This window comes from Barbus barbus (genome assembly GCF_936440315.1).
Source record: "Barbus barbus genome assembly, chromosome: 43".
Lineage (NCBI taxonomy): Eukaryota > Metazoa > Chordata > Actinopteri > Cypriniformes > Cyprinidae > Barbus > Barbus barbus.
In genome coordinates this window covers 602,501-629,142 of record NC_136721.1, presented here as the reverse complement: position 1 = coordinate 629,142, position 26,642 = coordinate 602,501, and the positions used below count along the sequence as shown (strand labels likewise).

Here is a 26,642-nt window from a genome sequence, read left to right as displayed (position 1 = left end):
ACTTTGTGACATTATTTCAGTTCAGTTAGTGTCGATGCATCAGCACTGATTTAACATTGTTTCAGCGGTTGATTGCTTTCTGGGGAGAGAACTGAAATCCCAATTAGTGTCGTGGAGCAAGCAACGGTCTTCTCAAAGCTGTAAATAAAACTCAAGAAGCAGAGATGTCAAATTAAGACTTGATTGAAGGCAGCATTAAAGCTGAATGACAGCCACCACGTCTGAATCTGTGTCTGACTGAGTACTTACAGTATACCTTATTCTTATCAGTCTTTTCCACCAGAAATAGGTTGTTTGATCTCTGCATGATTGGTCTTACAGGTTGGACCTTTTTCTTAATGATTTTGATCTCAAACTGCCCTTGGATGTCCATTCATCAAACTTGTTTGTGCCATCCCTGACATATTCTTGCCCGTTGGAGAGCACCAAAGACTCGCAGTCTGCGTTAAGACATCCAATATTGAAACAATCATCATATTGATCAGTCTATTGATTGTTGTTATAGCCATTCATCATCATTTTGAATATTATATCACAACATTAGTAGGTGTTTCCAAACAATGATGGGCGTATCAAAAGCTCTTCCTGACTTGCTGAAGTCCTGAAGGTCCAGCCCTGACCCTGCAGCATGCCCCCAGAGGATTACAAGCTAGGGAACGGCCATTAGCATTCAACATGGAGAAATACTTGCCTTCAAATCAGTGTTAGTTCAGTTTCACAGACTCCACCCAAGTGTGCTGTCAGCTTTCATCAAAATGCTGATCCGACAACTTTAAACATTTAAGTATCAGTTTTGATAAAAACAACATTTTGTTTCAATGCCACCTTGCTGTAGCTATCTGGGAAGTGCCTTACTAGTCGATTAAACAGTACTGCTGCTGCTTACGGTTTCTTTAAACACTTTATTTACAGTAGATGTTTGCTTAATATCTTTTACAAAGCATTTCATGCATATTAAATACTATTATTTGAATACATAAAAATAAATAATAATGTTATTTGGAGCTTTTTTAACGCTCTTCTTCATTCCGAGGCACGTGACGAGCGCTAGCTGTAACATTATAACACCGCATCGTTTCACAACAAAGACTATACAAATACAATTTGACACTGTACGAGTTTGGCGGGTTTTTAAACTCTACCAGATTCCAAATGAAACAGATTTTAATTTGAAATACATTTAAGAGACTCAAATGTTGTGTGTTTAAGCTAAACACTTTAAAACGTGACTCATGCCACTGGCCACACCTCCAAAGGGAGTGGAAGCACCGCACGCTGACCAATCAAAAGCAAAGTATTTCCTCCAGCCTGTCTGATTGGCCAGTTGGAGTTGCTCAGGTGCGCGGTGATTGGTGGAGCGCCCTGACCGCGGCGTTCGAATATATCTCAGTAACGGTTAGTGAGCTATGCAGGTGGACAGATGAGTTTATGTTTAGGTTAGTTACTGTACTAACTGTGTCCAGGATACATGTTCTGACTCTAGCTTAGCTGTAGGAGTCACTTATATAACTAGAAAACTACATATTTTCCTTCGGAGGACATCATAAATCAAGGTAACGTCACGGATATTTATGACAGGAGTCTTTGAATATGTGATGCTAACGTTAGCTGCTAACAGCTAACACAACTTCAGGTCGCTAAAATACAGGTTTCTGTGGAAATGTTGTTCATTTGTTCTCGTGTTTTGTTGTTAGGTATATCATAATGCATCAGTGTTTAACAACCAGCACCGAACAGCGTCTTTGAACTGAATCGCAGTCATCAGGCTAGCCGTGTTTAGTAGGTGAAGATCGTGTGTTTGTGTCCAGGCGTGTGGTGATGGCTCTGGCGTCTCCCTGCGGGATTCTGTCCGATGAGGAGGAGTGTGGGGCTGTGTTTGAGTCCACAGCTGCAGACATCGGAGCTCTGATGAGATCCCAGCGCTTCGTGTCTCCTCTGCCGGAGATCTCTGTTATCACCCCTGCTGCAGATCCACAAACTCACACTCGAGAGGTATGATCCCTGCTGACCGCTCATTTTCATGGGAAGTTGCTAAAGGAAGGTTTTATTTTTTTATTTTTTTATTTTTTATTATGCCTTACATCAGAACAATACAACGAGAAACATTCAAGTGTAAAAGAAACATAGAAAAAAGATGAACAACATTAACATAATGAAACCGCGCCAGAGGACAGAACAAAATACAATAGACAAATAAATAAACAAAATTACAAACCTTTTTTTTTTTTTTTTTTGGGGCCTCACTTTATACAATAGCATACCTGCTTACAATATTATGAGTTCTAATAGCCTTTTTGTTTGTGCAATTACACAGGACTTTACAATACAGCTTGAAATCGTTTATAAAATGAGAAAGTTTGGTCTGGAGCCTGACCACTTCATTTTATGAATATGAAACTTCCCCATTAAAATTAACAATTGTATGAAGTATGCTTTATCTTTAGCAAATCCATGATCACCGAAGTATATTATTACATCAAATCCACTCAGCTGCATTGAAATGTCCAACATTTTCTTAATAAATAACTCCACATCAATCCAAAATATTTTTGTATGTATACAGTGAAAAAATAAATGAAAAATAGTTTCCTTTTCACCTTTACAGAAATCACAAGAGTAATCAATTTCTAATTTAAAACGTTCCAGCACATGTTTAACTGGATATAGTCTATGCATTATTTTAAAAGAAACCTCCTTTACTTTATTAGTAATATAGAACTTGTCTACTGTTCGCCAAGCTTGACGCCAATTCACTTCTCCAAATACAGAAGACCAGAAAAAGCCAGCTGGAGGATAAACAGTGTTATTAAGTATATTCCTAATATAGTTATTTGAGAGTCTGTTTTGTATAATATTTGTATTACCAATAAATATTTTACTCTTGATCTCTTCAAAATTCAAATCTTTCTCCTGTGATGCACTTCTGAGAAGGGTCTTTTTGAGGGATTGCATCCATTACAACTGCAAAATCTCTAGGTCTAACTGGTATTTTAAATTTATTAATAAATTCCTTATACGTTAATAAAACTTCATCATTGTTTAAGAGCTGGCTAACTACTATAATGTTGTTTTCAAACCAGTAATCAAAATATAAAGATTTATTTTTGTATAAGATATTTGTTGTTCCAAATATAATACCTCCTTGGTGAGAAATGATGTTTGTAGGCCAGCGTCCATGCCATAAGAGCTTGTTTATGACATTTTGCAAGCTTAACTGGTAGTTTTTCAATTGAATAATTGCACTTCAACAAAAAATCGAGGTCACCCAATTGCTTAAATAAATATTTGGGAAAGGAGTTCCAAATACTGTCTTTATTTTTTAAGTACTGGATAAGCCAATTTATTTTAAATACATTGTTTAAAGTATCATAACTCAACACCTCTAAACCACCATTATCTTTGGAGTTGCATAAAATTTCTTTTCTCAGGTAATGAGGCTTATGTTTCCAGATAAAATCAATAAGCATTTTATCCAGTTGTTTCGTAACTTTAGGAGGAATATCCAATGATAAGGATGTATAGACTGATCTGGAAATACCTTCAGCTTTTGACAGAAGTACCCGCCCCTGAATTGACAAATCCCTTTGCAACCACATATTAAATCTCTTACTAGTTTTTGTAATAATTGGACTGAAATTTAAATCATTACGCAATGCTAAAGGAAGGTCAGTTTGTTGCTAAACGACGTTGTGATGTCATTGCACGCTGACGTCACTACGCAAGATTGTCACTGCATCAAATCTCAGCAAAAATATATTTGATATTTGTTCGTAAAATGATATAAATGCATAATATAATATTAAAATATAAATAACTGTATTGAAAAAAACACCATTGAATTATTAAACGCACATTTTTCCAAAAAAAAATGATTAGGTAGTAAACTATACATTCTGAACAGTTATACTTTTAAGCAGTGTATTGGTAGTTAGTTAGTGTGCTACACTCTTAAGAAGAGTCTAAAAATAGGCGATAATCCATGTTAATATGAAGGAATTTTTCACAGGGCTTTTACCTGTATTTTAAATTACGCTTTGTATTTTGTGTTTTTGGGTTACAGTGGATAATTCATGTCTTGTCTTAGTACCTTCCAATTTTTAGGTATTTTTCTTAATGAATATTTATATTATTAGTATTATTATTATTAAATAGAACAATTACAAGTAGCATCTTAACTTAATTCATGTGTTGTGTTTACTGCTGGTATCTTTAATTTCATCTTTTTGTGTAATTTAGATGGAAAATATGTGCCTTTTTATCATTTAAGTCACTTAATAAAAGTTGCCTAATAAATTTATTAGACTGAAAAGTTGCTAAGTTGGCAACTCTGGGTATGATGGGCTTATATTTGGAGCAAGATATTTGTACACTTTCTTCAAACTCACTAATATATGTTACTAGCATCCATTTTTACTTGTGCAACTTGAATATTTGTATTATATACTAGCACTTGTTCCAGTAGCTACTTTTGTTATTGCCAACAAGTTGACATTTTTTGTTACTAGTGTATTTTACATTAGATTTTTAGTGTTACTAGTAAGATTAACAGTTAAACTACACCGTATCCATGCTGACTGGTTATTACATATGACCAGTACACAAAGCTGCAGGACACTTTGTATATCACTAGTTAGTAGTGATGACTGGAATCAACATTAGTAATAAATAATAGCTACTAATAGTTAAATAAGTACTTGTCAGTTTATAACTAGTAGGAATGGAGCAGGTATTTTTGATTATTGGAATACGTGCTAGGATCTAATGAAGGTGCTGACTAATATCTATTGAGTGGTCCCTATAGAAATAGGTACTAGTATTTAATGAGTAGATGCTAGTAAATTTGAAAACAGACTGCATACAGTAATATAGAAAATAGTTCAAAATCATTTTTATTTCTGTTTTTAACAGCTCAGTTATGTTTTAATAATCAATATCATGAATACTGGGGAGCTACAACATGCTTTATATTTGTTGTCTGTCTTATGATTTAATTCAGTGGTTCTCAGCCTTTTTTCCCACCGGGCCGCACTATGGTCCGACTGCAAGTCTCATGGGCCGCACGCATGTCATTTACATATTACGTCATTAATACAAACCAACCAGATTTATAATATTATTTATAGCTAAATATTATGATATCTGAATGATTACAATTATTTAAATAAATAATTCTACTAACCATTAATAAAACAGCTGACCAATTTTGTGAAATTCTGCCAAAGTGCTTGTAGTGTTCGTTAAATGCGTAACATTAATTACGGGAGTACATAGATCTGCTCAAGTCTGAAAATAATATATGAAAAACAACATTATTTTACATAACCTTATAGCTTATATTTGTTTAGTACTTTTTTTAATTGATGTAAAAACTCAAATGAATTGTAAAACAAAGTAATTTTTTAAATGTGTTCAGCATGGTGGGCCTTGAGAACCACTGATTTAATACAAGTTTATTATCAAAAATGGTAGTTATTGAATGTGTAAAACTTTAATAATTTCTTTAATAACAGAGGTTTACTGTTAAAATGGAATCATGGATGAAAAATGTTATTACCACTATTTTAGGAAGCACATTATACTGTACAATAGTAATAGCCTATATTATAGTATAATACATACTGTCAACTTCAAGTTGAACATTTTTGTGCATTGCTGTGTGTGCGTGATTTGATGATGGTTATCAAATGAAATGGTGAAACTAGACTTTTATTATTATTATTATTAAAATAAGTCTTTCAGTCCAGTATGCAGTTTGATGTATTGTACTGCACTACTTTTGATTTATTCATATGGTCATACGCTTCAATCATATTGTTAAAGTTAGCTGAACTCTCCCCAGGCTGACGATTACTGTTTGTTCAGTGGGCTCTTATGCCTCAGATTATCACACTGCCAAAAGCAGCTCCTTCACAATTATTCTATTGCTGAAAGATAGCTGTGAGTAATGTCAACACAGACTGCTTGTTTAATGGTTCGTACCACAGGCTGTGTGATGTGAATGCATCTTTCATCTGTGCAGATCAAGCCTGATGTCAGTATGAGAGGCAGCGCTGATGACGGCTCGGAGAAGCTGAAGGTTTTCCTGCGGATCCGTCCTCTGACTGAAGCAGAGCAGGAGCGGAGCGAGGAGCAGGTGAAGGAATCTGACACTCTCCTCTAACACTGTTTAAAGAAAGGAAGGGCTTGTTTAGCTAACAGTGAAGTCTCTGTTGTGCTGTTTGTGCTCTTCAGGGTTGTGTGACTGTGCAGTCTGAGGACAGTCTGCTTCTCCGAGCGCCCAAAGACTCCCACAACATGAAGAGTGCAGAGAGAGGCGTCGCTCAGAGCCTGCACAAGTTCACCTTCACGAAGGTAATGCGTCCACTAGGGGTGTGCGATAGTGACCAAAAATAATATCTCTATTTTCTGGGGTTTTATCGATAATTAGTCTATATTTTGTGTTGTTGTGCTGGTATCTTAAACTGGCTCCTAACATTTTTGATACTCTTCACATTCTGTGGTGATCAGTTCATACTGATAGAAATTAATCTTTTTCAAAAAGTTAAATTTTTTAGCTTTTATGGGCATTTTTTTTTTTTTTTTTTTGTGTATCCATTATCTTTTGAGTCAAATTCTTACATATAAGCCGTAAATTAATTAAGACATTTGGGCTGTTACCAAGCAAATTAAATCAGTATCAGCAAAATTCATCTTTGCAATGCAGAGGAAACACAGAAGCTGCGTCTGAAGAGGTGTTTAGATGTCCTGCATTAAACAGTGTGTAAACACATGAATGCATTTTTAACCTGCAATTACAAATGAATAAATAATATTTTGATATATTAAAACGTTGAATAGTAATATTTGAAATTATTTAAATAATAAAAAGGTACATTAAATGTGAAATTAAAACGGCCAGTAGGTGGCAGCAAGTCACTGTTAATAAGTGATTCATTGCGATTGAACCGAATCATTTAAACACTTGATTCATTCAGAGATGAAACACCATCATGTTGCTCAGAGATGCAAAACAGTGCTGTGGCTGTGTTTGGAATTATTTTTTGTTGTCAGAATGGCACAAAAACAGGAAATATGGTGTCTAAAACGTAAGCCTCTTAATTACATTCTTGTTTATTGAACTGTTGTAAAAAATGAATATCACATTTGTAATCATGGTAATTTTTGGAGAGAAAAAACTGGCACCCTTTGTATAAAATTGATAAACTATATGAAGTGGTATAAATATATACATTTTGTGCCCCCATGTCTTGAATTTGTGATCATTCTGAATACTGCAGTGAAAGAACGCACTCTAAATGCACACGCACTAGTCTAGACTTCATGTAATGTACGCGTGCTCTCTGTAGAGGGGTTTTGAATGGTTTTTGCAAAATACTGTCAAATTGCACATCGTTAAAAAAACAATTATGATATTATCGCAGACTATATATATATATATATATATATATATATATCGCGCACCCCTAGCATCCACCATGAAGGAAATCATCATTAGTATAAATGCTCACAAAGTTATTTTTACTGACAAGCTTCACTCTGGATGTGATTTTTCTCATTCGTGCAGATTTTTGGACCGCGGAGCTCTCAGCAGGAGGTCTACGATCACACCATAAGAGAGATGGTGCGAGATGTTCTGCGTGGAGAAAACCGGCTCCTCTACACCTACGGCGTGACCAACTCGGGCAAGACCTACACCATACAGGGTAAGACGGCCATTCCAGCACTGTTTGCACATGCACATGTTTCTGGAGAGCTGGTGGGTTGATATTCTCTGTGATTGAACAGGTGCGGGTGGAGAGGCGGGTCTGCTGCCGCGAGCGTTAGTCTCTGTGTTCCTGAAGCTGTCTGGACGGCTGTACTCCGCCATGGACCTCAAGCCCGTACTGAGCCAGGAGGTCCGTAAACTGGATGTTGGAGAGGTCCGTGCTGAGGAAATGCGGAGGGACGCTTTGCTCAAAGAGGTAAAGAGAGAGCAGTGTTGGGAAGGTTACTTTGGAAATGTAATGGATTACAGATTACAAGTTACCCTAGTTAAAATCTAATAAGTAGTGTAACATATCAGTTACTCAGGGTTCCTATGGGGTTTGGAAAAGTATTGAATTTTGAAATGGAAAATGTGCAGGAACCCTGGTTACTTCATTAAAGTAATGTAACTGATTACTTTTCTAAATATCTCATGTTTTCAAACATGTAAACTTTTCAAACAAAAATTTATGATAATTAAAGTGTATGTGTGAAAATTCAGATGAAACCCGCTTTGTAATCATTAACATTTTCATAAGTAATGAATTTAATTACACATGTTTTCACAGTAACTGTAACAGATTACGGTTACATTTATTTTGTAATTAAATTGTGTAATTCTGTTACATGTAACTAGTTACTCCCCAACACTGAGAGAGAGGTAACAGATTTAGAGTAAACAAATGGCTTCTTTAATAAATAAAATTGCCATTGGCTTGTATAGGGCTTCTCAAATAGCAGATGCCAGATGTAAGGACAACATTAGCAATGCATCACTGTTTCTACAGTTTAAAGTAAGCAGCGTGTCAAAACTATGGAACAGTATATGTCACGAGCTCAGGATTGTTCATGTCGCTGCTCTCCCGCTAAACACATGAAACACCACAGAGCTGCAGCGGTTAGTTTTACAAGAGCAGTGGAAACACAGACGTAAATAAATTAATATTTCCACTAGACTCTTTTGTTTAGTTTTTTGTTTTTCAATCTACATAAGCGTTTCAGAATAATTTAGATTAATTATTGGAAAAAATATTTGTAAATGGCAAGGAAAGTTACTAGTTAGTTTTATTTTTTTTAATGACAACTTTAGTAACTAACTAAAACATGTCAAAAATGTATGAATGCATATTTGTCATACTAAACAAAATTTAGAGAATTATGAGCAGGTGGTGATTTAAGACATTATTGGCCATTTTTCTGTAAAAATGCTTAGAATAATACTAATTATTGTCCTTTAATGAATCCTTTTTGTCCCTCCGGAGTTTCAGGTTTTTCTGGGCAGTCTGTAATGGTCTTTGTTTTGTCCAGGAGGAAAGCACGGCTGGACATCAGTCTCGGCTGAGAGCAGGTTTATCCTGGGACAGTGGCATCAGCGGACTCTCAGCGACCAGCCACATCGCAACACAGCTGGAGGGTGAGGAGCTCTCTGACATCCAGCCTGAGCTACAGCAACGGCAGAATTACTCACTCTCAGCCCAGACTTGGGCTCAACTCAATATTGATCTGTTAGGCCACTTAAACAGAACGGCAGTCTCTTTGTTTGTAAAAAGTGACAAATTCCAGCTGTTTGTTAGAGATCTTTAAGATTTCAAATGCAGTATTTTGGCCCTAATCCTAACCTAAAACTAGAGATTTCTTCTGAGCGGGTGTGTGTGTGTGTGTTTGTCCTCCAGACTCGGATGGTGTGTGTTTGGAGGCGAATGGCCTGTGTCTCAGCGGTGGGGAGGATCTTGAGCAGGGTGTGCAGTTCTCAGTCTGGGTCTCGTTTTATGAGATCTACAACGAGTTTCTTTACGATCTCCTGGACGCTCCACCTTCACTTCAGTTCCACAAGAGAGCCACGCTACGCCTCAGCGATGACAAACATGGAAATCCTTACGTAAAGGGTAAGAATCACAAACTAGGAATGGGTGATATCTTATCGTTTGCGATTATACCGGTAACAATTCTCTCCACGATAAGAATTAGTCTTCCCACGATAACAACGATAAAACATAGTTGTTGACATTTCTGTGTGCCACCGCGAGGACGTGAAACTGAAGAGGAGTTTATCGTTAAATGAGGAGCTGATTGGTTAGGGCTGTACAGTGCGACACAAAATCTGTCTGTGCAATGAGTAAATGTACTACAGTAACACGTGCAATACAGTTTTGCATGTGTATGAGCCTGTTGTTCAACAAAGATTAACATACTTCACATACCTTTACTCCAAATTCACTTTATAACATCAGTCGAGTGTTGGAAATAACTTGTTTTTGTGACCAGACCTGTTTTCATATCACAGGAGGCAGAAATCCAATGTCGATTAGCATTGCGTTATAAATATACTTTATTCTAATAGAAATGCCTAAGATGGCTTAATAAACCATATATTGTCACAGTCGTGTGTGTCTTCATGTTTGATCAGTTTAAGTGTATCTGTGGTGTTTTTACTCAGCCGTAGCTGGATGTCTTTGTCCATATTAGGGATTTCCTGGAACGTAATCAGTTATTACTTCTGTGATGCAAATGTGGAGTTTATGTGCGAGGGCGCCCTCTGGGGTCCAGTATGAATGAAACTCATATTATATGAATCATCATCATTGATCTCATTATCGCAATAAATACCAGAAAATATCATGATATAGTTTTAAGTCCATATCGCCCATTCCTATCGCAAACAGAACTGAAACTACATTTTCAGTTACTAATTTAAATATTAATTTCCTCTTGACTTTTTACATTTCTTTCAATTTTAATGATGCTGAATGATTCATCTCCGTTCTTTAGATCTGACCTGGATTCAGGTACGAAGTGCAGAAGAGGCCTGGAAAGTGCTTAAAGTTGGACAACGCAATCAAAGTTTTGCCAGCACTCACCTAAACCACAATTCCAGCCGCAGGTACATCATGAGTGATGCTGTGAAAGGAAGTTCACACTGTTTTCTTACATTTTACCGATCTTATTGTGACCGTTTCATTACTAAAACCTCAAACATCTGATCTTGTAACATTAGATCTTGCAATGGTTTATCAAAATACTGTAATTGGATTTTTATTCGGGACTCCAATCATTTAATCCCTACATCTCAAAATCCTGTCATAGAACCAGATCCTTGTCCTACATTTTCTTTCTTTTCCAATGATCCATAACAGTCAGATATGCATCATCATAATGCAGAAGAACAGATGGCTTTTACTAACTTTAAGCTGCCGACACATTTACTATTGTTCTGAATTCAATGTGAATCCATGCAACTGGGAAATCTATGTGAGGGCAAAATATAATAATAATGTATTTTCTTGACATTTTTAGCCATAGTATCTTTACTATCCGTGTTCTGCATGTCAAGCCTCAAGCGGAGCTGGGACAGGTGACCAGAATCAGCGAGTGAGTCCATCCACATTACCGTTGTAATTGCTGTATTGGACTGAACCCTGTAGAATTATTCTGGCGATTAAAAGACCTCCGAAGGGTTTAATGTGGAGTTGTCATGTGTTTCGTCCCGGCAGGCTCTCTGTGTGTGATTTGGCGGGGTCTGAGCGCTGTAAAACCCAGCAGAACGGCGAGAGAATGAAGGAGGCGAACAACATCAACACCTCTCTGCTGACGCTGGGCCGCTGCATCACTGCTCTGAGACACAATCAAACCAATAAGTGAGTGTGCTGCTGCACAATAGGACCGTGAGGGTCCGCTGGTGGCCATTAGCACCCTGATCAGGGCTCCAGACTAACATTTGAGTTCAGTTCTACAGATGGAGGCGCCAGGAGCAGATTTGGTAGCGCTGGGGGGGGGTGTATTTAGTCATAAAATTACTATTGATTTGCAATAATAAATATTATTACTATTACTACTAAGTGTTTGTTTACCATAAAGCATATTTTTGTCATCCCATTAAAAAATACTATTCAAAATGGATCATTTTTACAGCTTTAAAGTGCTGGAAATAGTTGTGGGAAAGCTCGAAAGGATTGCAAAGTGCTTGAATTTCTCTCTCAAAACATTGTACAAACTCTGAAATGAATAATGTAATAACATTCGACTATTTCTGCCACAACACCGTGGTTATAATTAGCATTACTACTTCTGATTTTCTCCGTCGGCGCTGTTTGATCCGTTTATAACCGACGACGAGTCGTGCGTTTTCATTACGCTTTCGTTTCATTTGCCGTTTGATGTTTCTCGTATGCAGCGCTTATGAGTTGGACAACGCAGTGGTCGCACCAGTGTGACTGCTCACAAAATTTAGTCACACCCTCAGAATAAATGGTCACAAAATGCAACATTTGGTGGCAGTCTGGAGCCCAGGTGATGCATATACACTGTCATCACCGCAGGTCTCGTCCTCCGCTGGTGGTTCCCTTCAGAGACAGCAAGTTAACCCGGGTCCTGCAGAGCTTCTTCTGTGGTCACGGCCGCTCCTGCATGCTGGTCAACATTAACCCCTGCGCCTCCACCTACGACGAGACGCTGCAAGCGCTCAAGTTCTCTGCCATCGCCACACAGGTAACAACATGACAGACCCTTTCATCTTTCCTCTTGTGGACACCCAACAACACTCTCCACTCACACACACGTCTCTGTCGTGTCAGCTGGTGCATGGGCCGTGCAGTAAGACGCGAGTGGCTTATATTCTGTCGCTGCTCCGCGAGCAGCATCCCAACAACACCACTCTACTGGAGGAGGAGGAGAGCGACGAGGAAGGAGACATCACCATGTTTGATCCCGAAGTAAATACACTTTCATTTCATTCACAGAGACGTTGTAGTAGGTAACACGCTTTAGGTAATATAATTGGATTGCTTTTGACCGAACTCATTTATCACATTGATTTGAATGAGATAATCGTACAATATTGATATAGAAATAGAAACAGAGAGAGAGAGAGAGTTGTTAGTAACAGCATTAAACATTGTATTATGTCAAGGTTTCTCAAACTGGGGTTGATGAAGTTTAATAAAAAGCTAATAATAAATTGCATCATAAAAATGTCAAATCAAAATAAATCATTTTAAAATGACAACAATAAAATTAAAAGGCTTAAAAAATTTGATTTGTTTACCTTCATCTCATGTGACCATTAACCATCGTCAGAGAGCCATGAACATGCAAACATGCTACTTAATTATTAATTTATTACCTTAAAATCTCAGGTGAATATTTTATGTGAAAGAGAAAAGTTTGGGAATCCCTGCATTACATGTAAATAAGAAATCATGTGACTTTGTGCATTTTAATGTGTTTGAAAGACGAAAGCTTCCCAAAGACATAATACATGGTTAAATAACCCATAATTCAAATAAACATTAATGTGTTCATCAGCAGTTGATGCAATGTTGAGAAAACGCTTATGTAGATGATTTGTGTAAGTCCAGAGTAGTGACTGGTCTCTGTGTGAATGTCCATGAAACTGGAAGACTTTCTGAGAGAGTATAAAAGCGGTAGGCTACTTTAGAAAGGAACATGGTAAAGAAGAATTAGGGAGAATCAATCAACTACGATTAAATTATTGCTATAGTGTGAATATGTAATTATCAAATCAAGAAAGTAACTAGTCTGATTACAAATATTTAATCTAATTTCAAGTGCATCATTTTTGGAATCTGATTGTGATCCAGATCACGTGTAAACCCAGCTCTGTTGATGACTGCATGTGTTTTCATCTGAATGTCTCCGAGACGTCATTGATCAGCAAGCCTGAAGATGTTGTGTGATTGCGCTGTGTTCAGGCGCTGCTGAAGGCCATTGATGTTCTGAAGCGTGAAGTGCTGCGTCAGCGGCAGGAGAAAGAGGAGCTGGAGACCACGGTTCGAGAGGAGGTCTGCACGGAGATGATGGAGGTCATCAGCCGCATGCAGGACGACTTCAGGTAACTCTAGTGCTTCTGTGCGTGAAGAAAAAGATTGTGGTGCATGTTAAGTTTTTTCCTTGTTTGTGCAGCGAGACGCTGGAAACTGAGAGGGATCTGATGGAGAAGAGATGCGAGAACAAAATCAACAACTTGAAGAGCAGCCTGAAGAAATATTACAGCCAAGAGCTAGAGGTCAGTGATGCGACAATACAGTCGTGTTCAACCAAACCCTGTACAAACCTGCTATTAACATCAGATTAGTTACTGATGTTTAAGAGATTGTCAGCAGGATTTGAGTTTTTTTGAAAGTCTCTTCTGCTCACCAAGGCTCCATTTATTTGAACCAAATACAGAACAAATTGTGAAATATTATTTCATATAGCTGTTTTCTCTGAAATATGTTAAACTGTCATTGATTGCTGTGACAGCGCTGAATTTTCAGCATCATTACTCTCATCACAGCGCACTCTATTCTAATTCTATTCTATAAAAATAAATAGCTTGCACCTTTTAGACTTGCACTAACTGCTTGGTTTTTTTAAACAAATAAAACTAAACTAACACTAGCTTCTCTATTCTCAATCTATTTGTTTTCTTTTTATTTATTATACAATTAACAAAAAGCAAAAAAGGCCTCTAACACTAGCTTGCTCTATTCTTTTTCTATTCTATCGGTTTTCTTTTTTATTATATAATAAATAAAAAAACCTTGCTATGTGTACTGCACTCAGCTAATTGAGACTCATTATAGCACGCGCATATCATTGCTCTTTTCTTGGTTTTGATTGCTTCTATTGTCCTCATTTGTAAGTCGCTTTGGATAAAAACATCTGCTAAATGACTAAATGTACATTACTCCAGTTTTCAGTGCCACATGATCTTCAGAAATCATAATAATATACTGATTTACTGCTCAACAAACATTTCTGATTATTATCAATGTTGAACACAGTTGTGCTGCTCAATATTTTTGTGGAAACTGTGATGCGTTTAGTTTTTCAGGATTCACAGATGAATAGAAAGTTCAAAAGAACATAATTTATTTAAAAATAAATAACAATATAAGTATTTACATTGACTTTTGATCAATTCAATGTGTTGTTGCTGAATAAAGTTAATGATGTATGTAGAATACTTTATTATAATATGAGTTTGAGTGAAGGTTATGTTATTACTAGGTACAGGACGTGAGTTTTTGACAGTTTCTCGTGTCTTGAAGGAGCGAGATGAAGAGATCCGAGAGCTCACTGCTGCTCTGAAGGAGAAGGACGAGGGTCATATCGCTCCAGCTCCTATTTTCCCGCCTCTGAGTGACGTCAGCGCTCCACGGCGCTCGCAGCGTTTGGCTTCATCACACAGGCGAGACACGGATCACGAGAGCGTGGAGCTGGAGCGGTGTAGAGCCGAGCTGGAGCAGTGCAGAGCGGAGCTGGACCTGAAGCAGACGGAGCTGCGTCTGAAGACGCTCGGTAAGCTGGAACAAGATTCAAACAGAAAATCAGCTGCATTTTTCTACAACTGAATCCACTCTCTGGTTCAGAGCTGAAGCGTCTGCAGGAGAGCGGGGGGCCGCTGGTGGGCTCCACAGGGACCCTGACGACTTCAGCCGAGCGCAAGCTGCAGGAGGGCCAGAGGGTCAGTACATCTGCATTCACTCGTTTAGCACACACACATGCCACACACAAGTGATTGATCATTCAGTGGCAATAAACAGGAGGAGTGCTCGTAGGTGTGCGCATTATCTACATTCTCAAAAACATGTAGATAATGGAAATTAAATATCAAAATCTTAGATACCTTAAAAAAACTTACAAGTAGAAAAAAATAAAAATGCACAAGGAACTTGTCTGGAGATTTTTCCCTGGCCTTCTTTTCTCTGTAAATTAAGGGTGCACACTATTGTTGAAAAACACAATCACTTTTTTTTTTTTTTTTGTAGAAGCAATGTTTAAATGTGAACTAGCACCTCATGAATACACCACTTTATGTACGAGAAGCTGCAAAAGACAGACGCAAGTGGAATGCAAAAAACATAATTTTTTTAATTGTAAATATAATGGGCAATATAGTCGATATATTGATTATCCCGACAGGTCTAGCTACTAGTGTTTGTGTGGGAGATGAAGAGCCTCCTGTTTGTTCCTCCAGGGGGCGCTTGATGTCAGATCCTCCACTGTTGATTACTGGCATGATTTTCAAGTGTGTGTGTGTGTGTGTGTAGAACCTGAAGCAGCTGCGGATGGAGCTCCAGATGCTGGGTGTGAAGCTGCAGTCTGGAGAACGAGCGTGCTGTCGTAACACCGACGGAGAGAAGCTGCGCATCGCTCTCTCCTCAGCCGACAGCAAACTCGCCAAACAGGTAACAACACCCCAAAGATCACGCCTCAATCCAGCCTTACACTCCGTCTGAGCTCTGATTATCAGCTCACACACATTAGTTTTATACCATGGTCTGTCGGAGTACTCCATCCTGATTGGCTGGCACATTAAAACTCATTAATGCTTAAGTAGTTTAATCACCATTCAGTGTTAATGCGCTGCTTTGACACACTTCACTCACACAGCGCTGTCATGTGACTTTTATTAATAAAATAGCTTCGATACTGAATCACTACACTATAGTTCTCAGCAATGAGGCTGTTTAAGTAACTAAACTCAGCTTCATTTGTTTGTAGAGAGATGCAGGTCATTTTCTCATACACAACTGTATTTCTCTCTCAATATCGATTAATAATAAAAACTCACATAAATGCACAAATGTGATCTTACCTCACAACTTCATCTCTGTCTGATTTGAAGTGGGCAGAATGCTGGAGATAACGAGCTGTAACTGACCCTTTCGGTCAAATATTTCACATTATCAATGCTGGCAAGAGACCATGGTATAAGCAGAATAATCCACGGCTAGTTGTGCATTAAGTGATTTTAATGCACTCCACTGTGTGTCAGGTGGCTCCACGTTGTGCATTAAAATCATTTAATGCACAGCTAGATGTGAGTTCTCCCTTGCATAATAAAAAGGAAAGTAAAAAATTGTTGAACGTTGAACAATGGATGTAGTTAGTCTGTGCCACACCAACATCTCTTCCTCTGTTTCTTCCTGTACTCTCTCTCTAACTCCTTCCACACTGATTCAGACAGAACATATTTACTAACAAAATCCACCGATGCCAAGAGAATGATGCACAAGATTCACATGCATCCCTTCCTCCGATTGTTTACTAACAGGCTGTTTGTTGTAATCTTGATGTTCCTGAGCTGATTTTCTCATCTAATCTGAGTGATTTCATAAGAACTAAATTAACCGTGTAGTTTCCCCTCTGGCCTGCCCTCTCCTCTCCTCTCGCTCTGTGTTTGTAGGATCAGATGCTGGTGGAGCTGTACACCAGTCTGCAGCTGGTCAAAGCAGATCTGCGCAGGAAGGACGAGCTGCTGATGCAGTCACCGAGCGGTCAGCCTCCTCCAGCGTCCAGCTCCTGCAAGAAGAGAGGCTGTGCTGCAGAGAACCAGCCTCTGGAGAAACGGCCCTTCTTCCGCTCGTTCTTCCCCTCGCGGCAGCGGGCTGAGCCGGGCACACCGTACACCCGCGTGCTACGCTCTCGCCAGCCATCGCCTCCGTCCACTCCCGTCCAGCTCCGCTTCAAACATTAGCTTTTATATCTCGGTTTAATATTTCTGCCTTTTATATAATCAGGTGGCCGTTTGACTTGCAAATGGGCCTTATTTTGATGGGAGTTTTCAAACTTTGTGTTCAAGGGTTTCTATTGTGAAACTCATTTGAAGAACAAAGGCTATTACCCGTTTTATTTTCCCTACATGCTGTTTTTAATTTAACTTTTTATATTATTCAAACCAAATTAAAATGTAAAAGCAAGATTCCATTTGTCTTCCAAATATGTAAAGCGGATCATAACTAACTCAAACTCTTTCATGGTTGCTGCTTCATCAGTTTCAAAACATTTGAGAATGAATCTTTAAGAATTCAGTGTTCGTCACCAAATACACATCGAAGTCTTTTTTCTTTGGCGTGTTTGTAAGTGGCCAAATGCAGGTTTTAGCACTACATTCTTGCTTTGGCTCTTTTGCACATTTTGCATGCGTTTGGGAAGGTTGCTGTAGTTAGAGATGTTTGTCACTTTTGAATGTCTTTCCAGTGTAATGGGTGCGTCTTGTAATAAAACACTCAACTGTCAATGTTTGATGAGTTTATTTGCTATAACAGGCAGTGTTGTCTGTACAGAGGGTTATTTACAGTGTTTTACTGCGGGTGTCAGGGTGTGACGGAGGACAGGTCGAGTGGAGATACTCTCCTGACGGGTGTGGTGTTGTTGGGCAGGGGGTTGAAGACGCAGGGCAGGCTCAGGTCTGTGGATGAAGGCTCTCCTTGCTCTCGCACCGCAGAGATCTGCCTCAACAAGGCCTTGCCTTCCTCTCGCGCCTGAAACCAGTAATTAGCAAACAGGTTACACCACTAATTACACTCGCCTCTTCTATGCTGCAGAAATTCTATCAAAGCTACAAAGATGAAAGAAATAGAAAGGCATTTATTAAACTAAAGTGATTTTTCTCCAAATGTGGCTGTCAGTATTTGCTGTAGTTTACAGATTCTAATCATGTTGCCTCTGATCCACTGTTTCAACAAGTGACATTCACATCTAAACACGTCATCTGATCTGCCTTTAAGCTAACTGTCTCTCTAAGATATGCTAACATGTTCAAACACGTTACCATACTACCAAAAAAACATGCTAACAATCTTACATCCCAGCAATTTCTAGAACCATTCTACCAATTTATATAAAACATTATAAGCAACTTAAAAACAAAAGCTAACATGCTAAAATACACTAACAAAGATATACCAGCAACTGCTACAAAAAAGGTTAAAATATGCAAACCTGTTAAAGACATGCTAAAACATGTTTACAACATTGTATCAGCTTCTTAAAACGTGTTCCCATCTAACACCCTGAAATATGCTAGCAATATTAAAACACTAGCAACATGCTGAATAATGCTAACAATGTCTTTGTTTACATTCCATCAACTTATATAAGAATGATAAAACCTGCCTAAACATTTTCAAACATAGTAAAATGCATCAACTTCTAGAAAAATACTAAAACATGTTGACATCTACATACATCGTAAAATATGCTAGCATGCGTAACAATGTTAAAACATGCTAGCAGCATGCGTAATTTATGCTAGCCAAATTCTAAAACATGCCAATGACATGATAATTTATGCTAGCCAAGCGTTAAAACATTCTAGCAATATTTCAACATGTTAGCAGCATATTATCAGCTTCTAAAAAACATGCTAGCAACACTAAGCTAAATGTTTAATCATGTTACAAAGTTCCAACAACATGCTAAAACACGTTAGATGTTAACCTTCAACCATATGCTAAAAACGCGTTAGTTTGCAAATTCTACCATCTAGTTAGTGTTAATTGATCAGAAATAATACTTGTATTTAATAAACAGATTACTGCAGTAGTTCTCAAACTCATCAGGAGTGGAAGTGACTAAACACCTCTGATTGGCCAATGCTTTCAACAGAGACGCCTGTGATTGGCTACAATCCTCAACACTGCAAAAATATGTCCTCGGCCCCTGGAATACAACTCCTCCTGATGTGGAACATCCTGGAAAGAGGTTTTGAGAGCCCACCAGAACATTATTTAGGAGCAGTTTTGCTAGCTGATCTATGGATTGCACTTGGGCTGGTTTTGATACACAGATCTGCCAAGCCGGTTTGAAAGCCCTTGGATTTGAGAACAGAACTGAGTTGGTACTGTAAAAACACCACTTAACTCACCAGATCTACACGAATCACTCACATGACCAGTTTTGGATTGAAAATGCACATTTTTCTGCAAGGTGACGAGTTTGCATCCCTGAGTTGTGAGTGGACTGATGAAGAGAAACTCACGTCGTTATAATCGCAGCAGCGCTGAGCGCAGAGAGAGGCCTCGTCGTACAGCTTGTTCTTGAAGTAGTACTGACCCAGATACCTCAGAGCGGTGCTGACCTCAGCGTGCTCCAGCTGCTCCTGAGACACACACACACACACACACACACACACACCTTCATCACACAGAGCTCTGCCACTTCACACATCAGTCACGTCTTCAGCTTACTCTGCCAAGGTGCAGAATTACCTCAACATCACTCAGAAAAACACAGAACGTTCCCCTATAGTTAGTTTTTTGGGGAACCAAATACTAACGTTAGGGGAACGTTCTTTCTATGGGTTTTTTTTTTTTTTTTTTTTTTTTTTTTGCAACCATAAAGTAACATTCCCCTGGTGGTTGTTTTTAAAATAACCTAAAAAATTATTTATAGAGAACGTTCATTATTTCTGTTATTTTTAAAATATTGTAAAACTATCTTTCCAATGAAAGCATTGCAGATGTTTTTGTGTAATGAACTATACAGAGCCCTGAAATTCGTTTAATGCAGCATTTATTAAAATACAGAAATTAGATCAATCCAAACAGGTTTTAAGTTATAATATTAAGTCAGGGTTAAGCACAGATCATAACTTCGAGGGTTTGTTTCATCATTTACTGCACTCGCGGAAATTAAAAATCAATGGTCATTTCGTTTTCCTGGCTGACTGACTCTTTATTGAATGATTACTTAAAATTAATAAAGTTATGAGAGTAATGCATTGTGTTGCAGTCACTTTTATTTGGTGCTGAAGAAATGTTAAATCTGGGTAATTTACCCCATAATGGAAGGATTTAATCTTATATATGATAGCTGATGTGCTCAGATTATTTTTATTAAATAATGAAACAATAGATAAAAACAAGATATGGTTTTATAATACTGATTAGGTGTCCATACAGATCATATCAGAGTAAAGATGTTAGGAAAACGTTACGATGTTAAGAGAACGTTATAATAACATTATACAAACCATAAACTAACGTTCTATTTCCATAAAGAAAACTTTCCTGGCGAACACAAAACAAACCTTGACAAAATAACGTTCTGGAAACCAAGAACTAACATTACATTAACATTAGGAGAATGTTAGATTAACGTTAGAATAACATTCTACAAACCAAAAACTAACGTTCTGGGAACCAAACATTATTAAAAAAAAATATGGTTTGGCAAAAGAGAACCTGTGAGAGATTTATGAACTGAAATCTAGTAACTTACACCACATGAGAAAATGTCCTGGATGTAGATGATGTAGCACTGTGCAGCGTCGTCAGATTCATTCAGCTGCTCATGAAGCCTGAAGACACACACACACACACACAGTTTCACTGAAAGCACCAGCAGCACTCACACAACACACTCCTGAAGACAGACACACACACACACACACGGTTTCACTGAAAGCACCAGCAGCACTCACACAACACACTCCTGAGGAAAACACACTCACTTGGCCAGCTTCAGAAGAGCCATCCTCTCCACATCACCGACTGAATACGCCCTCCAGTAACACTGAAGCCGTCAGAACAGAGCGTTAGCAGCATACTACACACACAATCTGCTTCAGTGCTCAAGAGTCGCCGCTTTACCTTCTTGGCCTCCACTTGCTGAGAGAGTTTCTCGTAGCATTCCCCGAGAGCGACGAGCATTCGCGAGTCATTAGGCCTGAAACAATCACAAACACAGCAGAAGTCAGCTGATGCTGAGGAACACAGAACGAGTGATGCTGGTGACGTCTTCACCTCAGCTGATGAGCTTTTCTGTAGTAGTAGAGCGAGTAGAAGGGCATCTTGAGGATCTCGTAGGTCTGTCCGAGTCCGTACCAGGCCCGGTAGTCCCTCTTGTTCACTTCAATCGCATGTCTAAGAGACAAGAACAAAAAAAGTATCACATTTATTTATTTCAATGTATTTATTAATATATATATATTTATTTATTTATTTATTGTTAGGACAGGACAATATTTGTCTGAGATACAACTATTAGAAAATCTGGAATCTGAGGGAGCAAAAAAATCTAAATATTGAGAAAATCTCCTTTAAAGTTGTTCAAATGAAGTTCTTAGCAATGCAGATTACTAATCAAAAATGAAGTTTTGATATATTTACGGTAGGAAATGTACTAAATATCTTCATGGAACATGATCTTAATATCCTAATGATTTTTGTCATAAAAGAGAAATGTATAATTTTGAGCCATACAATGTATTGTTGGCTATTGCTACAAATATACCTGTGTTACTCATGACTGCTTTTGTGCTGCAGGGACACATTAAATATATATATATATATATATATACACACACACACACACACACACACACACATATATACGTTTCTAGAGAAAGCCGAATAATGTGATGTTTTTTGGACTAAAAGTCTTAGTGAAGCAGTACTGAGTTGGAATAAAATTGAATGTGATAAATAGGATGTGCAAATGTTTACACACCTTTACAATGTGTTGATTTGAATATCTGTAGTCACAATAATACTGATTGACTGCAACACAGAATTGATTTGATCGGCTCAATGAACCTTACACTGCATCATGATTGGAGGCTTTCAGCCGGATACCTGTAGGCCTGGATGGCAGCGGAGGTGTTCTTCATCTCCATGTACTCGTGACCCATGAGGGTCCAGGCCCCCAGACAGCGTGGATTCAGCTTCAGAGCCCGCTGGAAGTACAGGGCGGCCTTCTCGTGCTGAGAGCGCAGACTGTAGTAGTTACCTGTGAGCGGACGACCAAACACACGCTTCAGAAGAGACTAATGAGAGCTGGTGATGATTGATTCCACAGATACACTATTTCCTCAACAAACCGGATTTTCTAGTCTGTTGTTTTTCAAGAAATCAAACATCTGCTAGCTGGAAGGCAAACTGTTTAGAGTATATGGAAAAATTATTCAATAACATTCTCCACTTTACAATCCCGCCGAACCCTCGGGGCCTCTTTAGTCAGAACTGAACTAAATATAGTATGTTTTCAATTTTGCTTCATCAGAATGGGATGACACCTGGTGACGTTTGTTGCATTAGCTATGTGAACACAAAATAAACATGGACATGATTCAGATATGTTAAAGGGTCGGGAAAAAACAAGTAACACTTGGTGCCTTCACAGTCACACACTGCAAAAAATGATCTTCTTCCTTAGTATTTTTGTCTTGTTTTCTAGTATAAATATATAAATGTTCTTGAATCAGGATGCATTTACAAGCAAAATTATCTGCCAATGGGGTAAGAAAAATTATCTCAATCCAAAGGCTAAACAACATTTGTTTTCTTGGCCCATTGGCAGATATTTTTGCTTGTATTAAGCAAAAACGAACAAAATTTTGATAATTTATTCAGAAAACAAGACAATATCTTAAGTCATTTTACTTGTCAAGTAAATGCATCCTGATTCAAGAATTTTTAGATATTTATACTAGAAAACAAGACAAAAATTCTAAGGAAGAAAATAATTTTTCGCAGTGTAAATGACCGTGGAAAAAAAAGCTAATAAAAATTGTATAAATATTTCATAGTATCATAAAATCCCCTCAAAATTCTAAATAATAATTAAAAAAAAATATTGAACAAAAATACATTACACTGATTTTCTTGAAAACAAAAGAAGTTACATTTCACGACTTCGGTCACTTTTGACTGCGAAGGTACCAAGTGTGATCCACAAATGTCCCAGAGAGCTGAGAATCAGACAGAGGTGTACAGCGATTAACCAGAGTTCCTCATCCTCACCGATGACGCAGCACGTCTCCACTCTGTACTTATCGATCTCCACCAGATTGTGAGCCAGGTAACTGAGCTCCGGCTTCATGCTCTGACAACAGACAAACACTGGAGCTTAACAGAGCATTGCCTACTAAAATCAGCAGATAACCTCTCATTATTTTACTTCAAAACTTGGATATCTGACCCAGAAACACATAGTTTTAAGATCTCAGTCCAATCCTCCTTAAACCTGTTTGTCTTTTGAGTTAGTCTTTGAGTAGAGGACTTTCACAAGCTTCTATATTTGCCATATGCTCTATGTATGTGTGTAGATCATCGCAGATGTAAATAAGCGCCTAAAATACATCTGCTCATCGTATAAAGTGATCATGTCTCTTCAAAAGACTTGGATTAAACCACTCGCTTCATATGGATTGGTTTTACAATGCCTTTATGACCTTTTTGGACCTTTTAAGTTTTGGTTACTTGGACTTTTAGTAGAACAGAAACCTCTTATTTCATTCAAAATATCTTGTGTTTCAAAGATTATCCAAGGTCTAAAGGGTTTGGAACGACACGAGGGGTAGGAAATGATGACTGTTTGCTTAGTATTGTGCTAACTGCTTAAGAAAACTACATTTGTGATCTGAGGAAGAAGGACTGGCTCTTGGATCGTGGATGGGATTTTGAAATGTGGGTGTTGCTCTCAAAATGAATGCATTTATAAGCAAGGGCTGGGTTTAAGCAGACTAAACGATTGGAGAAGTCCAGCAAACGGCATCAGAAAAAAAAAGAAGTTATTTTTACTGAAGGATCTGAAAGAGTTATAGCATTATGATTAAACATTTTAAAGTCATTAATAAAAGCATACATAGTAAGATGCATTCAGAAAACATCAGCAGCTCTCACCCGCACATAAAGCAGGTTGGAGAAGGTGTCCATGTTCTCGATGCGGAAAGGATCCTGTTCCCGGAGTTCATTGAACAGATATAATGCTTGATCAATATCTGGAGAAACAATGAGGCAGATAATATTAAGATAATTGCCTTTTCCTCATCCTGTTTTTGTCTACTTTAGCCCAGTTTCACAGACGACGCTGTCACACTGTAAGGTAAACCATAATCACACCTTAAAAAAAAAAAAAACTACTTAAATGTCCTAAATTGAATAAAGCCTAATCCTGACTTAATCTAAGCCTTGTCTGTGAAACAAGGCCTTAATTGAATTTCATTAAATTATGTATTAAATTAAAATCCTACAGCAATATGTTTAAAACTATAAAATGCCTTTTAATGGTTTTAAAACCTTGGATAAAAAGATCGAAAGTAGCCATATGTATAAACAATCGGTAAAAACAAAATAATTTCCTGATTTAGGTTTACGTATCTTCTGCAAATATGGCCCACCTCGTATGTTATGGTAAGCCACGGCGATCTGGGAGATGATGTATGTGCTTTTAGCGAAGCCTGCCTCCATGAGGCTCTGGTATTTCTGCAGCGCCTCTTTGATCATCTGCAGCTCGGTGTACATGTGTGCCATGAAGAAATCCTTCACCCAGCAGTCCGGCAGAGACAGGGACTTCAGCTGGGAAACACAAAACAGAGACCGCTTTCTGTTTCAGTGTGCACGCCATGAACCACGAAGCACACTGTCGGTTTGGGAAAACATGTACCATTTCGATGTTGGTGATGAGATTGCAGAGCTCCAGCCACGACCCCCAGTGCAGAGGAAGCGCATGTGTCGCCGCCACAAAGATCTCCACCGCCTCCTTCAGCAAATCCAGCTTCCGCAGAACCACCCCATAACTGGTGTCAAATAAGGAGGATATTGAGGGATGCACAAACAGTCAAACCAAACATTATTCAGACACCAGATATCATTTTTCATCATTTTTTTAAGTAGCACTTTATTTTGATAGCCCACTTTAGACATTCTACTAACAGTAAGTAACTTTGTAACTACATGTCAACTATCAGTCATTAGAGTATCAGTAGACTGTCTGCTTAATATCTGCTAACACTTTATTTTGATGGCTCCACAACATACAACATACTGACTATGAGAAACTTTGCAACTTATTCTACTAACCCTAAACTTACCCTACTGAGAGTTAGTAGACATGTAGCTGCAAATGAATGAGAATTAGTTGACATGTATTTATAAAGTTACTTATAGCTAGTAGAATGTCTAAAGTAGACTATCAAAATAAAGCGTAACCTTTTTTTTACTAGTGCAGGACACTAGAGTTCATTTATGTAAGTGAGGATAGCAAAATAAAGTAATCTGTGACATACTAAACCCAAAAATTCTTCATACAGTGGACTACCGGATCAAATATTATTCAAGACACTTTGAACTGAGCTTTTTTTGGCTTTAGTGTTTTTCTTTAATTGCTAATGTGATGTTTTTCCACCACAGTCTGAACAAAATGAAGCATTGCTTGGTGATTGGTTGAGCTAAATTGGTATTATCTAATTGTGTTCTTAAATTTAACATCTGACAGCTATTCAACCGAATCCATTCTATTAAAGTTATCTGACATTATTAGATGAGTTTGTTCTGACACAGTTTAACTCTGAGTTCTTCTCATATTTTATTACCGCTTTCTAAACTATAGAGAATAAACTGTGATATAATGTGAGAAATGTTGAAGGTGTCTGAATAAATTTAGCTTTGACTGTAAGTGGTGCGCAGGTGCACAGGCCCGGACAGAATAAAAAGAGATGTGGAAATAAAATGACATGACTGCCAGCTGTTAATGCACAATCACTGTTTTAGATGAGTAACTGTAATACTGTATAACATTTCCATTCAAATCTAGGCTACTGTATGCACTGCTGATTTCAGAGCAAAACTGTGACGCTTCAGTCACGGCGCTAAAACCCATTGATTTTTTTTGCTGATTTTAGGTTTGAAAATTCATATAATATTTTTTAAGTAAAAAAAAAAGAACAAATGTGAAAAAAATAGCATTGTATTTTTTTTGTGTACTATAAAATAATAATAATAAATAATAAAAGTTCATGCTCATGCTTCATGAGCACCAGACTGAAGAACTGATGTGCATCCCTCACAATATTAACACAATTTTCAAGAAGATCACTGTTTTTTTTTGGTTTGTTTTTTTACAACCAGTGGTTCTCAAATATTTTCTACTCTGTACTCAATCTGCAAACCAATCAGAACAGACCTGCAAGCCACACCCACTATTTGAGAACTAATTTGCTTACAGATAGAGCGCAAATCCATCCAGCTCTCCGGCGCTGTGTTTCTTGCTCAGCTCCACCCTGAGCTCTCGCAGCGCTTCGTTTCGGACCTGACCCTTTTCCAAAGGACCTGCAACCAAACACATGCTTACGATGGGAGCAGTGGAGACGACCTCGGCTGGAAACACTG

At 38.0% G+C, this 26,642-nt stretch overlaps 2 protein-coding genes across 3 annotated transcripts in view; one reads left to right on the top strand and one right to left on the bottom strand.

Annotated features, from left to right (window-relative positions):
• The first annotated feature begins 1,424 nt into the window (after window positions 1–1,424).
• On the top strand, window positions 1,425–17,427 carry LOC306862248 (kinesin-like protein KIF20A). The gene is made up of 19 exons (XM_079404999.1): window positions 1,425–1,553; window positions 1,809–1,992; window positions 6,020–6,133; window positions 6,232–6,351; window positions 7,565–7,703; window positions 7,786–7,961; window positions 9,052–9,157; window positions 9,417–9,629; window positions 10,513–10,624; window positions 11,038–11,112; window positions 11,235–11,378; window positions 12,060–12,228; window positions 12,315–12,452; window positions 13,452–13,591; window positions 13,663–13,765; window positions 14,793–15,042; window positions 15,114–15,208; window positions 15,795–15,932; window positions 16,934–17,427. Exons 2-19 carry the CDS (start codon window positions 1,819–1,821, stop codon window positions 17,222–17,224), a joined length of 2,697 nt encoding a protein of 898 aa, XP_079261125.1. The 5' UTR covers window positions 1,425–1,553; window positions 1,809–1,818; the 3' UTR covers window positions 17,225–17,427.
• Window positions 17,428–17,762: 335 nt separating this feature from the next.
• Window positions 17,763–26,642, bottom strand: part of LOC306862035 (cell division cycle protein 23 homolog) — a 10,287-nt gene continuing 1,407 nt past the window's right edge. The window contains exons 5-16 of one of the 2 annotated variants that reach the window (XM_079404622.1): window positions 26,477–26,582; window positions 24,919–25,051; window positions 24,653–24,830; window positions 24,156–24,253; window positions 23,274–23,355; window positions 22,107–22,260; window positions 21,276–21,395; window positions 21,123–21,198; window positions 20,984–21,045; window positions 20,752–20,830; window positions 19,511–19,630; window positions 17,763–18,011 (exon numbers count right to left, since the gene is read on the bottom strand). In XM_079404622.1, coding sequence (XP_079260748.1) covers window positions 17,844–18,011; window positions 19,511–19,630; window positions 20,752–20,830; window positions 20,984–21,045; window positions 21,123–21,198; window positions 21,276–21,395; window positions 22,107–22,260; window positions 23,274–23,355; window positions 24,156–24,253; window positions 24,653–24,830; window positions 24,919–25,051; window positions 26,477–26,582 — 1,376 coding nt within the window. In that variant the 3' untranslated portion in view covers window positions 17,763–17,843. Of the gene's footprint in view, window positions 18,781–18,896; window positions 19,631–20,751; window positions 20,831–20,983; window positions 21,046–21,122; window positions 21,199–21,275; window positions 21,396–22,106; window positions 22,261–23,273; window positions 23,356–24,155; window positions 24,254–24,652; window positions 24,831–24,918; window positions 25,052–26,476; window positions 26,583–26,642 lie in introns of both variants that reach the window. The other variant, XR_013783518.1, reaches the window with a different exon arrangement.

Bases quoted from the DNA above. Each gene is read 5' to 3' on its own strand.
- LOC306862248 (XM_079404999.1), top strand. From the start codon at position 1,819: ATGGCTCTGGCGTCTCCCTGCGGGATTCTGTCCGATGAGGAGGAGTGT. The intron at 9,630-10,512 runs GTAAGAATCACA...TCCGTTCTTTAG, and splicing joins TGGAAATCCTTACGTAAAGG to ATCTGACCTGGATTCAGGTA. The intron at 10,625-11,037 runs GTACATCATGAG...TGACATTTTTAG, and splicing joins AACCACAATTCCAGCCGCAG to CCATAGTATCTTTACTATCC.